The 16660-nt window shown below is 40.8% G+C and overlaps 1 protein-coding gene and 1 non-coding gene across 3 annotated transcripts; both read right to left on the minus strand.

The window, feature by feature from the left end:
- Positions 1-3393: 3393 nt before the first annotated feature.
- Positions 3394-16296, minus strand: heg1 (heart development protein with EGF-like domains 1). Of its 2 annotated transcripts, none has more exons than XM_085384807.1 (14): positions 15815-16296; positions 9790-11233; positions 9155-9660; positions 8213-8326; positions 7892-8020; positions 7712-7788; positions 7562-7617; positions 7053-7213; positions 5979-6113; positions 5674-5716; positions 5552-5589; positions 5322-5409; positions 4691-4868; positions 3394-4564 (listed from the first exon to the last, which is right to left on the minus strand). In XM_085384807.1, exons 1-14 carry the CDS (start codon positions 16086-16088, stop codon positions 4421-4423), a joined length of 3387 nt encoding a protein of 1128 aa, XP_085240933.1. In that variant the 5' UTR covers positions 16089-16296; the 3' UTR covers positions 3394-4420. The 2 variants fall into 2 exon arrangements, with proteins under 2 accessions (XP_085240933.1, XP_085240932.1); XM_085384806.1 differs by having other exon boundaries at positions 7053-7228.
- A 243-nt stretch (positions 16297-16539) lies between these two features.
- Positions 16540-16648, minus strand: LOC146651304 (U6 spliceosomal RNA). The gene has a single exon (XR_014908057.1). It is a non-coding gene; the product is annotated as a U6 spliceosomal RNA (small nuclear RNA).
- Positions 16649-16660: the final 12 nt, after the last annotated feature.

Genomic DNA, 16660 nt, shown 5'->3' on the forward strand with positions numbered 1-16660 from the left:
TAGGCTAATCAAGTTCCCTTCTCATTATAAGATGCAACATTCCTGTACATACCATGTCTATATACATATATATTTGTATGATTCGAAGATTAGAACGTGATTTAGTTATAGGTGTAGTAGTCATAATTTATTAATCAATGTTATTATTTGATGATTATTATGCCTACCATTATACCTTTCCCAAATTTCCGACAGGACCTGAAGGTGACTTCTGAGATTATTTAACCTCGGCTTGCATCAAAGGGCAAAAATCAATCACAGCAAAGGCAATTTTTGTACTTGATGTTTTACAGCTAACTTCTCTATTACAAATATATATTATTAACAGCAAGTCTTATTATATTGTTGTTCATTTCATAAACCAGCCTCACTTTATAGGTTCCCACTAGAAAATTATCATAAAGAAATACATCAACAAATGCCAGATACCTGTGTACCTGCTAGAGTGTTAAACGCATTTAGTTTGCTGCTTACAAATGCTAAAGAGAGGTAAGTTTAAATATGGAAAGATATCCTCTCAGCAAATATTTCACCATAGCATTGTAAAACACAGTTCTGTTAACATGTGAGATTAAAAACTACACCCTCATACACAGTTTTTTTAGACATTTCGAAAATTCAACAATTTAACAATAATATATATATATATATATATATATACAAAAATAGTAAAGATTGACAGCAGTTTGTTTACAAAGTTCACAATTTAAGCCTGACAAGCTACTAAGTTTAATGTGCTCCCAGCTATATGTAAGTCAACGACATCCAGAAATGAGTATGTGCTAAGAAAAACATGTGCAGACCACACAGCACAGAACACATAAAGGACTCCTTTAGCGAAGCCAGTGACTCTCACCTAACTGCTGGACCTTTGAAAGGAGAGGGAAATTTCCATTTGCTGCTATTTTCCTTATGTGTTTGCATGGCAGTACCACTGGAATAACAACTGAATTATGGAAACTGCAATGGTATACATAGTACTTTGCAACTTGCGCAGAGATGGTGGTAAAAATGTCATGACATATTGTGAGGTTGTAACTGATGCTGCCAAACGTAACAGAAAATCTTCAAGCAAACACCAAAATCAAGGCTATTATGAAACTCAAGTTGTTACTTGAAGCCTGAGAAGCTTTTTGATCTTTTCTCTATGATCTATACAAAGCAAACAAACCAGTTACATTTCTTGCAATGCTGAAAACAGCAAAAAGGTCCATTAATCATTATTAGAAAAATGATCTTAATGAAAACATTCATAGTGGAGGCAGCAGATCAGTCTCTGTTTTTGACCTTCTTCATAAGAAGCACCAGATTCATACATTCTTAGAAGATGTTCTAAATTACATTCTCAGAATTTACATGTTTTTCAAATGCTCATATAGCTAAAATTTTGATTTTGAGGTTAAATTCAGATGTATTGGTAAAATTGCACCGTATGCAAATTAATAAATTCATTACTAATGAATAAATGCAGAGTGGTTTATAAACACATAGTGAAAGAAAAAGGTGAATTAAGAGGAAACACTCACTCCCCCAAGCAGTCTAGGCCTACTGCAGCGTAACTAAAGGGGGATTCAGGGTAACCTGATCCAACTGTAACTATATGCTTCAGCAAAAAGAAAAGTCTTAAGCCTAACCTTAAAAGTAGAGCAAATTTTTGTCTCTGGAACCCAAACTGGGAGAAATATGTTCTCTTTCCAGTACCCTTTCTGTACACATTTTGGATGAACTGAAGGCTTTTAGAACAGCCCGATAATAATGGTCCATAGCAGTCTAGCTTAGAAGTAATAAATGCATGAACCAATTTTTCAGCATCACTCTGATTCAGGATGTTTCTAATTTTGGAGATATTGCACAAATGCATGAAAGCAGTCCTAATATTTGTTTAATATGCACATTGAACTGTATTCTGGTCAAAAATAACTCCAGGATTCCTCACATTGTTACTGGGGGCCAAGGTCGTGTCATCCAAGGTAACTGGTTTGACACAGTTTTTGGGGCTGATTACAGTAATCTCACTTTTTATCTGAATTTAGACGCAGTTTCAGTCAAATTTGAAAGTGTCAGTTTTGGAGCAAGGGTTACTTTCTTGGTCGCCACCCTTTTGTCCATGGTGAAAAATCACTTGCTGCGGACAGTGACATTGGTGTTCCAGCATTTCGTGGCAGGGTTAAGCATTGGTGGTTCCTGAAAATCATTTGAGGCTGACAGTCTACCAGACCTTAGCAAAGTGGAGACACATTCAAAACACTCGTATTTATGTGCAGTTGTTTGAACTAGAAATGGCTCCAAGACACCTTCCCAACTTGTGTAAATCTACAATTCTGCTTGTTAGATCTTCACCTTAAGGTATTATGACATCTATGCCCATAATGAGTGTATGTAAACTTCTGAGTTTTACATGATAAAGGTTTAAGCACCAAAAAGTTTAGTGCAAATAACAGGACAGTGACTTGAAGGTAAAAATGAAGGTATGCATGACAATATCAGCCAGTGTTAAATGTACTGTTTTAGTATTGAATTTCCAATCATCCCATTTCTTTCAAGTTTAAATTGCTAATTTGTTCTTCTTGGTTCATGGCACAATATTGTACTAAAACGATGCAATGATCATTACTTTTTGGCAGCATAAGTGTCATGGTCCTGGGCCATGTGGGCCCAGTATTCTTAGTTTTCATGTATTTTTGTATTTTGTTCTTTATTTAGGCCATGCTTCCTGGGTTGATCTGTTACGTTGTTCCTTATGTGTTTTCCCTTCGTGACTCTCACCCCCTGTGTGCCCCTCTGTGTATTTATGAGCCCTCGTCTCTCTTTGTGTTTTATTCTATGTTTTCCCCAGCCTGTTATGTCTGCGTTCTCCCCGTGCTCTCTCCCCTCCTGTTTGAACCTCTGTGTACTTCCTGTTTTACTTTGCCCATCTCCCATCAGTGTTACGTTCACTCCTGCCGTGTCTTGTTATGATTATCAGTGTCACCTGTGTTCCCCGTGTGCATCCACTTCCCCTGATCATCCCTCATGTGTATTTAGTCTCTGTGTTTCATACAGTCTGTGTCGCGTCATCTGTGTTACCACCTCTGTGTTCCGTATTCCAAGCCATAGCTTTTCCTTAGTTTATTTCCAGTTTAGGTTTTCGTTTGAACGGTTACTCTTATGCTGCCTTCACTCTGTTTTGTTCCTTTTCATCAGCCATAATAAACGGCTCGCTTTTGTTTAAATCCACTCCTGCATCCTCGCCTGTGTTCGCACCTGGGTCCACCACACACGTTTCCGCACGGTCTGCCTCCGCAGACCCTGACAATAAGAAACAGAAATTAACCTACAGTTGAGTAATATAAAGTGTGCCATTTATCCCGAACATAGGATTTAAAGGTTTAAAGAATGGAGTCCCAGAGAAAATGCTTTGTAACATTTTTATTTAAATAAGCTCATCTGACTAAAACGCCAGAATCAACACCAAGTTAGAAAACATTCAAATAAAAATAATAATCCACGACAGAAATAGCTAATCATGATACATCTTTACATTCAAATATTTAACAACAGTAACGATACAGATTATTATTCCTCACACACTTTCATTCTTTAACATACACAGGCATACACACACACACAGGCACACACACACATACTTATTTAAAGCCACAGGTTTATCCCTCTAAAGTCAGTGTGTATGTACGAGATGTTATGCTACATGTCATTGATTTGGACATAAATGTTGGCAACAGACTACAAAGTCATTCCTAAGTTTCTACTGGCATGAAGCTAAACTTCGTTCACCCTTCAGTGGTTTGCTGTTGTCATGTTGAATCAATACTTTACGTAAGAAGATCACAGCATTGGCACACACATGTTAAACGTTCACTTACAGAAACGACATTATCTGTGTTTTTGCATGTCTGCTTGCTACATTTTATTTGTGGTTTATCCCTCCAAAGGATGCTGCATTATTTTTTTTATTGCGTTTTTCCCCATATCTGGTGAGCACAATGGAAACATCGTGAATGCTTTTATTTATCATTAAGCAATTTTGTTCAAGCAAAGCTGCAATGCATTACCAGCCAGCAACAGCATAACTCTGGCAGCAAGAGAGGCAGACACGATGCTAACTGTAATGGATCACCGACCTACACACTGGAGCAAATTAGTATTGGTGGTTGTATGTAAGGCAGGAAAAACACATTAAATACAACATCAGCACGGTGGAAAATGCACGTGTTAACGTGAATGGGCCATGCAAAAACACTGAAACACATTTTACTCGAGAAAATGTGTACGTTTATAATGTGCTGACACACACAAACACGTATTTAGTGTGCAAATAGGGTTTGCACACAGTGACAGAAAACCCATCCTGACAAATCCCAACTGTTAGTATGAAAAAAATGGTACGTTTCTAATAGTTTGCGTGTTCACAGTGGCCCACTCAGAAGTAGTCTCTTCTCCTTGAATCATCACTGATGAAAGATGGGTTCCACTGGGCTGGGTAGATGCATGAATGGCGAGAGCCTGGGAGACCCGGGAAGGGGTACAGGCCATTTCTGTCCAGGTCTGAGTTACGCAAGGCAGGCTGAGGGAAATAACAGAAGAAACAAAAAAAGGACTTTATCATCAACCACACACACAGAGAAACGAAGCCTTAACTTAAACAAGAGACAGAGATATGTGAGAAGCGAGAAATGACATGTTCCCTTACAGAGTAGTAGATATCAGTCATCTGTAGCAGGTTTTTTGTGCTGCCGTTCTCTTGCATCTCTATTGTCTCTCTCCCCCACTCCATGGATATCCGGTTATTTTTAGGGAAGTCTGCGTACGGGGACATCTGCAAGTCTCCACTTTTAAAGATGATCTTATTGATGTCATTTTTGTCTTTCCTGAAAGATTCCACATTGAAAAAACTTAAACTTGATGGGTTTTTGTTTATAAATATAGCCTGTATATAAAAGATGGATGTAGCCACCATGATGGAAGTCTCTACTTGAGTATTTTTCCTTTTTTTTTTTAAACTCAGATGTCATGAGGATCTAGTATTCCCTGAATTTTGTGCTTTTCTGACTCTAAATGGGGCCATTTAGATGTCTTCACCACAAATTCATCAAGAATATACCTGCTGAGGTTATAAATTGAGCAGAAAGACCTTTTGACTTCTACAGACTTTTTGCAATAGGAGGCCTCACCTCCTATTAATCATTAAAAGAGTGTTATTTTATGGCACTTCCACATTAAGCCCATCTTTTACATACAGATTGGGTTTATAATATAAAATAATATTATCGGGCAATATTCATTACATTTACTTTCTTGAATTAACAATAAAGCAAACTTACTTGCAGCAAGTGACAATGAGAGCAATGACAAGGATGAGGAGCAGGGCGCCCCCTGCAGGTGACACTACCACTGCAATCAGCTTGTAAACTGCAATTGCAAATAGAAACACCGTAAATATTATTCTTATTACAGTTAAAAAATAACACAAAATTACACTTAAGAAATTTAGCACATTTAAAGATATAAGAAATTCTATTTAAGATGAATATGATCGGTGGGCTTCACTTACAATTTCCACAGTTGAATCCTCCAAAACCAAACATGCATCTGAAATAAAGAAATGGAACCTTCAGTTGCCTTGAATATTTTCAGAAAACAGTACTGACAAGAAACAAAAGGAAGCAAACTTACGGGACACAGGTGCCATTTTCTAGTTTTAAGCCATCTCCACATTCTGAAACAAGACATTTTGTTCAGTGACTTGAAAGAACACAGTTTGGTAAGTAGGTTTCAAAGGCCTGGCCAGTGCTGTTTTATTCATTTTTGGCTTCCTCAGTCAAATTCTCATATAACGTGTAGCAGTCAAATTTTAGGGGAAACTGGAGATATTTTGAGACATTAATTTCCTTGATTTAACTTTTTCATTTGACTTCTCTCAGGTTGGTGACTCAAACAAAAATGCACATGTGGCAACATGTAAATAAAGAAGAGCTTACCTAAGCAGTACAAATCGTCAGGATTGTGTTTGTAGTATCCCTCACGGCACTGGCAGCACGCGATACCACTGGTGTCCGTGCAGCTGGAGCGCTCTTCATCACACTGGGTTTTGTGAGCCGCACAAAGACTCTCCGCTGGAACACAGTGCGGGCAGAATTAATCTCAGCTATAAAAATCTGATCATAAAACACAATTTTTGTTAATAGTTCCCCTTTGTTTCATTGAAAAATGAATAATTTTGACATGCAGAGCTTGTACAGTATATTTTAGCATTTAGAGGCACAGCACCAGTGTCCTGTGACATGATTATACAATTACCGGTAGTGTCATGTTGTGAAATGAAGCTGTTATATGATGCTTTGAAGTTTCTGGCTTATACACATGCAAAGCTTTTTACATATATATCACGCCACAGTTCATTAAATGTTTTTATGGCTAAATTCTGCCCTCTGGTGGTTGAAATGAGACTGCCCTAAATAAAGTTTACAATAAGACGTGTTCACACGTCTTATTGTAAACATCATTATTGTGTTTCTGTTGCATCAATAGAACTTCGTTTTGAGGCAGCTGAAGTTGCAGATGTTGCAGACTTTGTAAAGTTACTTTGATGTTAACAAAGTTTTACACGACAGGGCACTTAGATCATCCAACCATAGGCTCCTAGCACAACCTAGGACTCGAATGAAGTCGAGAGGCGACCGGGCCTTTGCATCCGTGGCACCCAGACTCTGGAATAACCTCCCCGTTCATATTCGCACTGCCGAGTCTATCCAGTCTTTTAAATTACGTCTTAAAACTTGTTTTTTTACTTTGGCTTTTGATTCTGTCTAGTTGGCTGTTTTAGCTTGTTGCGTTGTTACCTATTGTTTGTTGTCCTCTTCTATTGTTTGTTTTAACTGTCTCATGTTTTTATTGACTGTGAAGCACTATGGTCAACACTGTTGTTTTTAATATGTGCTATATAAATAAATTTTGATTTGATTTGATTTGAAGAGCAGTTGGAAAAACGATTTAATTAATTAAAACAAACACAGTTAATGATTTCCACTGAGATTTCTGGCTATCACACTCACCGTGGTAAGTGAGCTTGTATTTCAGGACCACCTGGCAGTGGGCTAATGCGGAGCTGCAGGTTTTGAGAGACATCTGGATTCTGTTGTTGACCTCAGTGGTTGTCACATTAGCGGAGGTGGAAAACGTGTTAGCAACCATGACACTAACACCATCCTTCTCTCTATGGGGAGGAGATCTGAGGTCAATATGGAGAATTTGTTGGTGTTGTAAATAACAAGAAAACAAGGTTCTAATAGATAAGAGAGATCCCTTTTAACTAGCTAAGTTTTAGCATCATCAAAAGAAGAAGAAGAAGAAATGTCAAAAATGCAGATCTTTGAAGTAGAATGACGAAAAACTGAGAAACAAGTAGACTTGCACTGGAAACATTACCTTATAGGATTGTAATTGAAAGATTCGTTTTTTCTGAGGTTACTAACAATAATTACAACCACTTTCTTTAATTGCATATTTTAAATATATATCAAAAAATACAGAAAATGTGCAGAAATTCAATGCAAAAACGTACTGCTTGGTCACTGTTGAGCGCCTGTAACCTGGGTAGTCAGAGAGTGAAACATTGAACTGCAGGAAAGACAAAAACAGGAGCATGTATAAGATATAATGCACGTAAGCTTAGTGAAGCACAGAATATGCAGTGACGCGAACTGCCTCTCACCAGCTTGATGATCTGTCTTTGGATATCAGAGTTATGTAGTGATCCGTTGGCACTGATAGTGCAGAGAAATGTCTTAGCTATTAAGGGGGGAAAACAGTGTGAATTAAAAAACATAAAAGGCCTCTGAGAAAATAACTTTTACTGGAGAAAAAAACAAACTCTAATGTCCTTTTTCTTTACCTCGGCTGCATGTGCGTCCATCTTCAAGGTCAAAGCCCAGCGGGCATTCACAGCTGAATGAGCCATTCGTGTTAACGCACGTGGAGCCTTTGGGGCAGGGTTCTTGCTTTTGCTTACACTCATCAATATCTAAACACACAGGTGTAACAATATTATATTTGGGAAGGATTTCACCAAACTTTTACACCCTTATCACACTCTCTAAAAAGGGGTTGATGCAACATTTCATGCATTTTGTTTTTTGAAAGACAAAACATGGAAAAACACACATAGTACCAATATTGTTTTTAAACTGTTGGGTAGAAGAGCAGAAGAGCTCACCCTTGTTGCAGGTCCGTCCCGTCCATCCTTGCTGACAGCTACACCTGAACGCATCCGGTTCATCACCCATACAAATCCCTTCATTGTTACAAGGGTTGGACACACAGGGGTTTCCTAAAATTTACGAGTAGATAGCGGGTGTGTTAGCATTAATCAGGGAAAATAGCATCCTTAAAAAAGCTTCGGTTTGACCTTTTAGGGCATGCGGTTTCACTCTGACCTGTCATCCATCCTCCTATGTGCAGTTTTATCTCTGTTATGCAAAGTCTATTATATTTGATAGATGATTTTTTGAGACTTCTACAACTAATTTCCATATTTTTCTGCTTCTGTAAAAGATTCATTGTTCCAAGTAGTGAATTCATCCAATCAGAAAGAAAGATCAGTGCAGAATACCAGACCCATTCACTGGGAGCGGCACGTTAAAAGCATTTCACACAAGTGCATCACTTGAAAATTCATCAGCAAATTCTTGAGACAAGAGAGAACAAATCCATTTAACAGCATCTCATTGTGAAGAAGAGTCCAAGTTATGTGTATTCATCATTGTTATGTCAGTGGTACTTTTTATTTTATTGCTTAGGACGGCTGCAATCCTCTAACTGCCACCACAGAAAAGTAAAGACTGCTTTTCAGTAAATTAATCTGTCAATAAATTAAGGTTGAACTCTTTTTTGCTTTATTGCAACATGCAAGAAATCAGCTAATGCCATCTACTCAGATTATTAGTCACGTTCATGACCAGGAAGCACAGTGTTTGGGGAATATTAGAACCTGTGATACGCTGAATCGTTATTGCACAATCCTCTATTAGTTATAGTAAGAAGAAAACATGCAAATATGAAGAGCAACTCATACAAGAACACGATAAACACACATTTCTGCTCTGAAAACTGAATAATAAGTCCCGTCATTTGAAGAGAAAGAAGCTGACTAACTCACTTGGAGGTGGAGGTGGTGGTGGTGGACTGGTGTGCTGAAAATCAGGGGGTGGTGTTGTGACCGCCAGCTCTGTAGGACCTCTGTCTGTCTGATTCCTAGTGGTGTGCAGAGCTTCCGTACTCTTGGTTGGGGTACTGTGGGTGTAGGTTGTAGTGATGGACTTGCTGTGAGCTGTGGTGACTCTGCTAGTTCCCGTGCTTGTTTCGATCTGCAGGGTGGTGACATTAGTGGGGTCAGACATCCCAGTCACGGGGCCCTCCGTGTGCCTGGGTGGCGCACGTTGGGTCGGTTGCGCTGCCAGAGTGGAGGCTACCGTGGAGGACGAACTGTATAGGACAGTGGCACTGGTAGGGGACTGTAGAGGAGAGCTAGTCACGGTGCTAGTCAACCTTGCGGATGAAGTTGGAACTAGAGGAGGTGTGGTAATAGCCTCAGTGGAGGTTGTGGTGCTGGTGGTGGTGCTGAAAGCGGTTGATATGATAGGGTTTTCTTCTGTTATCTGCGATCTGACGAAGAGAAAAATTAAACCTCAAGTCAAATGAAATCAAGTTCTGCTTCTACCTTCTTTAAAGGTACAGACTTTAAAAACTTCAAATTATTATTAATATTCATCAATATTCTTTTTTTTAGCATACCTTTCTGTAACAGTGGCAGGTGAGGTGGTGAGGAAGACGTTAGTACCCAGTGGTGGCATATCTGTCAGAGACTGATTTGTTTCAGACGTACTACTACTGACAGTAGAGGGCACTGCAGTCAGACCCAAGTCGACATTTCCCTCTCTGGTCTGCGATGAAAGCCCCTCAGTGCCACTCTGAGTGCTAGAACTGTGGTCTCCAGTTGAAAACTCTGTAGACGCTCCAGAACTAGAGCCCAAGCCTTGCTCTGTTCCTGAAATATTGGTGGGACCTCCTGCAGGTGAGGTGAAAGGAGGCGTAGAGGAAAATGACATTTGAGATTGGTCAGTGCTGGGCTCTGTCACCCTGATAGATGACGTTGAGTCAGACGGCTCTTCTGATGTCGACGTGTGCTGTTGTTCGGTGGCATTGGGATGTCCAGTAATACTCTGGGTTCCACTGGAACTTGCTGGGCTCCCAGTTTCTGAAAACACTCCTTTGAACGAGTCGGTCACATCCCTTCCAGTAATCCCTGTGGACGGGGCACTGTGGGTGTAGTTCTCAGTCTCTGTCGACTTAGGAGAAATACCCCAAGTGGAAGGAGGCTGACGGGAGTTGGAGTCTTCTGTAAAGGCAGATGAGGTGGTGTTGCTGGAGGAGGAGGTAACAGACAGCAAGGTCCTCTCCCCAGCTCGGCTGGTGGTGGTGTAGGTGCTGTCGGTGAGGACGTCTGTGTGGGAGGCTGTGGCATCCCCCATTTGGAGAGTAGTGTCTGGGTTGTCTTGGAGTAGGTGGCCCTCCTCTGTAAACACCTGGGGCCTATCCTCCTCTGACACAACATAAGAGATACCTGACGTCTTGTCTGTGTAAGTCATGTCCTTCCAGTCCCTGCTGCTGCTGCTGCTGTCCTTCCAGTCCCTGCTGTTGCTGTCGCTGCTGCTGCTGATGCTGCTGTCCTTCCAGTCCCTGCTGTTGCTGGTGCTGCTGCTGGTGCTGCTGCTGGTGCTGCTGCTGCTGCTGCTGTCCTTCCAGTCCCTGCTGTTGCTGCTGCTGCTGCTGGTGCTGCTGCTGGTGCTGCTGCTGCTGCTGCTGCTGCTGTCCTTCCAGTCCCTGCTGTTGCTGTCGCTGCTGCTGCTGCTGCTGATGCTGCTGCTGATGCTGCTGTCCTTCCAGTCCCTGCTGTTGCTGTCGCTGCTGCTGCTGATGCTGCTGTCCTTCCAGTCCCTGCTGTTGCTGTCGCTGCTGCTGCTGATGCTGCTGTCCTTCCAGTCCCTGCTGTTGCTGTCGCTGCTGCTGCTGCTGCTGCTGCTGCTGATGCTGCTGTCCTTCCAGTCCCTGCTGTTGCTGCTGCTGCTGGCCTCAGTGGCAGTTACAAAGTTGGAGGTAAGTGGCTCAGTAGACAGTGGATTTGCAGTCTCTATAGACCCACTGCTTGTTTCTGTAATGGACTGTGTCTGGTCTGTGCCTAGGAATAGAGAAAAAGATCACATTAGTAAATATTCACCAATATAAAATCATACACTTTTGAATCAGTTATGAACATTTTTAAAGATTTTCTATCATTAAGGAGGTCCAGTTAAGGCATGTTAAAATGTTACTTTAACCTCCTAGGACCTGGTGTCCACATATGTGAACATCACATTTTGGGTTATTTAGACTAAAATACTCAATTTTGCTCTACAAGGGCCTGATATCCACTTACGAGGACATTATACTGTAACTGTTCTATCGAAATTTTAAACGAATATCCTCATATGTGGCTCTCATTTTTCTTAGAAACAAAAATCAGGTAAAAAAAAAAAATCTGGTAATTCTTTGTTTTTACATTCATCAGGTCCCAATATGCCCAAATATCAAAGAGAAAGTAAAAATGCATGCCGTGGAAGAGTTCGGGTCTTAGGAGGTTAAATCAGGGGTGTTAAATATAAGGCCTGGGGGCCAGAATGACTTCAATTTGGCATAAACCTTGGACTTTTGACTGTATTTGTACAAGTTTTACAGCTTTTCCTACTGATAAAAACCTATCCCAACAACAAAGTAATTAATTACTAGAGTTAAAATTAGGACAATAAAATTACAAAAAGTTATTTTTTCACCAATAACTATTGAAATTCCTGGGCTGTATGCAGCCCACCATGTAAAATGAGTTTGACATCCCTGTTTTAAATGATCTGGTAGTGATTTATTGGTAGTCACTGGACAAAATGAAGTCTGTTGTGCCACATACGCCAACTCTTGAGAAATGAATATGCACTGGCTTTCTCCTTTTCTACCATATACAGCTGGTAACTTCATGAAATTTGGCTTTGCACTGCTGCAGCCACCTAAAAATTTAAAGGCAATCTTTTTTTAAATATATACCAGCATCCTTCATCACTAGACTCAAAAGAGTGTTGCTGTACTCGCCTATATGTTGTACTTTACCTCCACCAGAGGGTGTTATCCCCGTCTCGCCTGTACAGTCTATAGTCAGAGACAAAATGCTGTCAGAATTTAACTTGCAGCATGGGCAATGCTTTTGGGTGGAGAACAACTGGCAGCCAACTTGTCTACTCTAACAATGGCTTGAAGTCCTAAATATGGTGGGGACTGTCTCTGTTGGGAATCAGCCATTTCCTTCCTAAAGCTGAGCGAGCACAAGGAACTGGCAGAAAGCTGTCACAGTGGATCTGGGTGTGTGCTCATATTCAGTCTTTTTTAGTCTGTGTGAAAACTGTTAAGTCATAAAAACTCCCAAAACACTACCACTAAAGGGGAAGAGAATGACTTTTAAAGTAGTGACTGTTGTTTTAAACACTTTTTTCCCCCCCAGGCATGTCCTTTTTACAGCTGACAGTAGAGCTAGAAAGGAACCAACAGCAGAGAGCAAGCGGGATGACATCCAGCAAAGTCTCCAGCTTGAATAATTCTTGCAAGGTTACAGTTTCCAAACATCCAAGATAATCTGAGCTTGTCCAGCACCTCTGGCCACATGTAAATAATTCATGTTCAACACATGTCAAACATTTCAGCATTCAGTTATCTATTTACACATCCAACACACGGGGGCTTAAAATTATTTTTAGCACCAACTGCTTGATAAGATGACGGCTGAACTGGGTTTCCATGTTTGTTACTGACTTTGCCTGCTGCTTGGCAGCGGTTAAACCTTTGTTTCCCTTGCAGAAAATACACTCAAAGGATTGCCTATTTTGGGAGCAGGTAGGTTTTTTCCCCCCATTTGAGAATGTTTTGATTCTGAAAAGCTTAGAGTTGCTCAACTTGAATCCCAAAGATGGATAGAAGAGTTAAAGCATCAGAAGTACTTAAGCAATGTGAGACAGATAGGGATAAAGAGTGAGAGAGGTCTTTTTTTTGCCTATCTTTGTGCAGTGCTGTCTTACAGCTTATCTGGCTGCTGTCCTGGACTGGAACAACACCACTCTTGAGATGAGTGTCAGTGCCACCAGCAGACAACATCCAGAACCAATGAAAGGGAGGGTTCAACAGCTAAACAGCCAGTCCACTGGGAGTCTAAGGGGAGAACTGGGCCACCAGACTCTATTTTTCCCTCTCACTTCCTCTGCATGTGTCTCTCTTATTATTTCATTTTCTCTCTCTGGATACCGTCTGGGCAACAAAACTCAGACAGGAACGTGGTGTTGGCAGCAAATGACAGACACTCCCAGATCCTCAGCTACTATCTATCTCTTAACTGTTAACACAGTTGTAACTGCAGTCTTTTAACATCTGTTCCACTTCAGAAGCTCTATGGCTCGCATATTAATTCAAGCAAATGAAATGCCTTTTGCATATTAAAGACCCTCAGATGACACCACAGTAGTGCTTTGAATAGACTGGCTTATACTCATTATGCAGGCCAAAGAGGGCAGCCAAGATGATCTTGCTAGGGTCATTGAATAAACATTAAGTGAGGAAAGTGAATCATTTCAGCCTCATCTTTCCTTTGCAGCATCTACGAAAATCCTGAACTTTATTTATACTGCAAAATGGAAGTGTGTGCAACTTTAAGAATCAAGAATTTTATCAACATAATGATTAAAAATATCTCTTAAATTCAAAGAAGCACGTGCGCTATAGTGCAACATTTGAGGTATCCTATTACCATGGAGACAAATCTTTTAAGTGTTTATTACATAGTGTGTAATTTCTGATTCTTACTTTGTACACTATATATAGTAGTTTATATAGTAATTAAGCAAAAGTTGCATTTGTAGTTGTAAAGTTGAAAGTTTGTTGAAGTTTAAGGGCAAAACTATCAAAATAAAATGACGTAGTCATCGGTCCAGCCATTACTGGATGTTTTATGGTACATTATTATGCGTGATACTGGCTGTGATATTAAATATTATTTTCACATATGCCCCAGCATCAAAACCCTCCTTCTTCCCGCTGGCAGGAGTGTAGCTTAAACCAGCTGTGGTAGAGAAGAAATGTTCTTCCAGCACAGCAGCGTTATGCCTAAACCCTTCATTTAAGGGATAAGAGTATTATCGGCTCTGCAAAGTAGAAATATCAGAAGTTAAAGTCCTTTCTCTATCTTTTATTGCTTTGAGTCAGTATGGCAATAATTCAGGAATTTTATGAGGCATGCTTTTCTTCTTATAGTACGATGGATGATGTTTGGCTTTGTGCACAGGAAATCAGACCCAAATTCTAGTTCTTTCATCCAAACTTCTGAAAGTAGTCATGGAGTGCTTAGGATGTGGATTCCCTCCTCCTCTTGCACCAAATGCTCTAAATACTTCAACTGCAGGTTCCTCTGTATTAGTAACGTCTCTCCCAAGCAAAAAGTAGCACGCTTCAGCTCTCATGCTCTCATTCCTGTCCAGACGAACTGCATGTTTAGGATTGTTTAATACTGCAGCATAAATGAGTGTCATACAGCAGTTTAACCACTGGATGCTCGGGTCCAGGTGGGTATAAGCCGATGAACAAATGTTACGGCTTTCAACACCTCCTGCTAAACAGGAAGCCAGCACCTGTAGTATTACATCAAGTTCGAATGCAGATAAGATGTGACGAGTGATAACCTCGTCAGTAGATTATCCAGTGTTTACTAAGCATTGAGCGAATGCATCTGTTCTGATAACCTCGTCAATTTTTAAAGCTGTCACAGTTCATGGCAAATACTCTGTTTACCTACAGTGGTGAGACTTGAACTTGTGTAATGGTCTGAAGGAGCTCCAGGAGTTGAATATGAGCCCCAAACTATTAGCTTTAGGGCCTCATTCCTGATAACACTAATCTCAAGATCTTTGGGTTTTGAACCAGTGGTTGTACACAACAGGGAACTTGAAATGAAAGTAAATGTGGTAAAATAGTTTTTGTTTTTTAAACCGTTATAACACCAGTCAATAGATATACATTACTTCAGCTCTATACTGTTTGCCGTTGGCAAAGCAGCTTATGAAAATTAATTCTAGCAGCCTTTCTAAACACAATTTTACAAAATACATATAAATATAAGTGTGTGAATGTGTGTTTGAATGGGTGGATGACTGAATGTAGTGTAAAGTGCTTTGGGAGCCATAGGGACTAAGTAAAGCGCTATACAAATACAGGCCATTTACTATTTACCAAATACCATTTCTTAAAGTGGGAAAAGCATCTAACTTGCATGTGTGTAAAAGTTTTGATGGTCATAAACACATCTACAAGAGCCATTTCAGGATGGGATTAGAAAATAGGCTTTGGGACAGTTATAGTGAGGCATATTTCTGGAATACTGCACACCTGGCTAAACCTGGCACACATGCACGATGAAACTAAGCACGTGTTATTATTTCATTTTCAAAAATAAAACAATACACAACACAGTCACAAATAACCGAAATGGAAACTTTGTGTTTAGACATTTTTCTTTTAAAATCATACTTGTCAATAATAGAAGACCACTAACTTACAAAATAATGTTGGAGGATCTCAAATGAACTTTTATGGATCCTTTTTTGTTACCTCACTTCAACAGGCCGAAATGAAAAGGAGATCTTTTCAATCATTGTGCAGCACTTGCCACTGCAGGCCTCACACTCGGAGCTCTTACCGAAGTTTCCAGCAGTAGCAGCGTGAGTTTCTGCAGCGTGCCTGAGCAGGAGGTTTCTCTGTGATGGTGTTAAAGTCTCGCTGGAGTATGAATTTGAAGTTGCGCTGTTTTCCATGCTTCTGACTTCATCCGTGGCCACAGAGTCATCCAGTGCTGGAGTTGCCGTATTCGTGCTGTTGTTACTGGGGGTCCCAGCCCGGAGGGGCCCCGGCAGACCCAGATGAAGGACCAGAAGAGACAAACCGAGGACGTGATTCAAAAACCACGTTTCCATGATTTTTTCAAGACCCCCCAAAACGGTCGCCGATAGTTTCCGTGAAGTCGAGTGAATGTCGGAGAGTCTCCCGGGGACACCATGGGAGGAGCGCTTCGGCGTTTAGTGAAGTTTTAATGGGAAATGAATAAATCCTGGTAAAGGTCCGGAGGAGATCCGCAGCTCAGACGGCGGGGAGCGGAAGATAACAGAGCCGAGGCAGCAGCCTGTTATCTCAGCCCGGGCTCCTCCTCCTCCCCGCGCACACACACACACACACACACACACACACACACACACACACACACACACACACACACACACACACACACACACACTGAGAGTCCCGTTACTGAGCCCAGTAGCGCCTGTGTTGTCTGCAGGTGTCGGAAGCTTTGCCCATAAATACTTTCCTTTTCAAGCCACAGAAGACGTGAAGTTTTTAAGAGCTGTTAGTTACTCACATCACCGAATAATCCCTCTACTCTGAGTGTTACGAATTTGCGTGTCATCCTTGCGCAGGGGCCATGCTAATCTTCTCTGTATCGTATCCAATTTAGCGTACGCGCTTGCCGAAGCAAGTTACGGTAGCC

This window comes from Rhamphochromis longiceps, linkage group LG16, assembly GCF_057381845.1.
Source record: "Rhamphochromis longiceps isolate RC_006_pf linkage group LG16, R_longiceps_female_GT1.1, whole genome shotgun sequence".
Lineage (NCBI taxonomy): Eukaryota > Metazoa > Chordata > Actinopteri > Cichliformes > Cichlidae > Rhamphochromis > Rhamphochromis longiceps.

Excerpts from the sequence above, each read along its gene's own strand:
- heg1 (XM_085384806.1), bottom strand. The coding sequence starts at position 16,088 with ATGGAAACGTGGTTTTTGAATCACGTCCTCGGTTTGTCTCTTCTGGTC. Across the intron at positions 8,021-8,212 it reads GGGACGGACCTGCAACAAGG|ATATTGATGAGTGTAAGCAA; the intron begins GTGAGCTCTTCT and ends CTGTGTGTTTAG. Across the intron at positions 7,789-7,891 it reads TGGACGCACATGCAGCCGAG|CTAAGACATTTCTCTGCACT; the intron begins GTAAAGAAAAAG and ends CCCCCTTAATAG.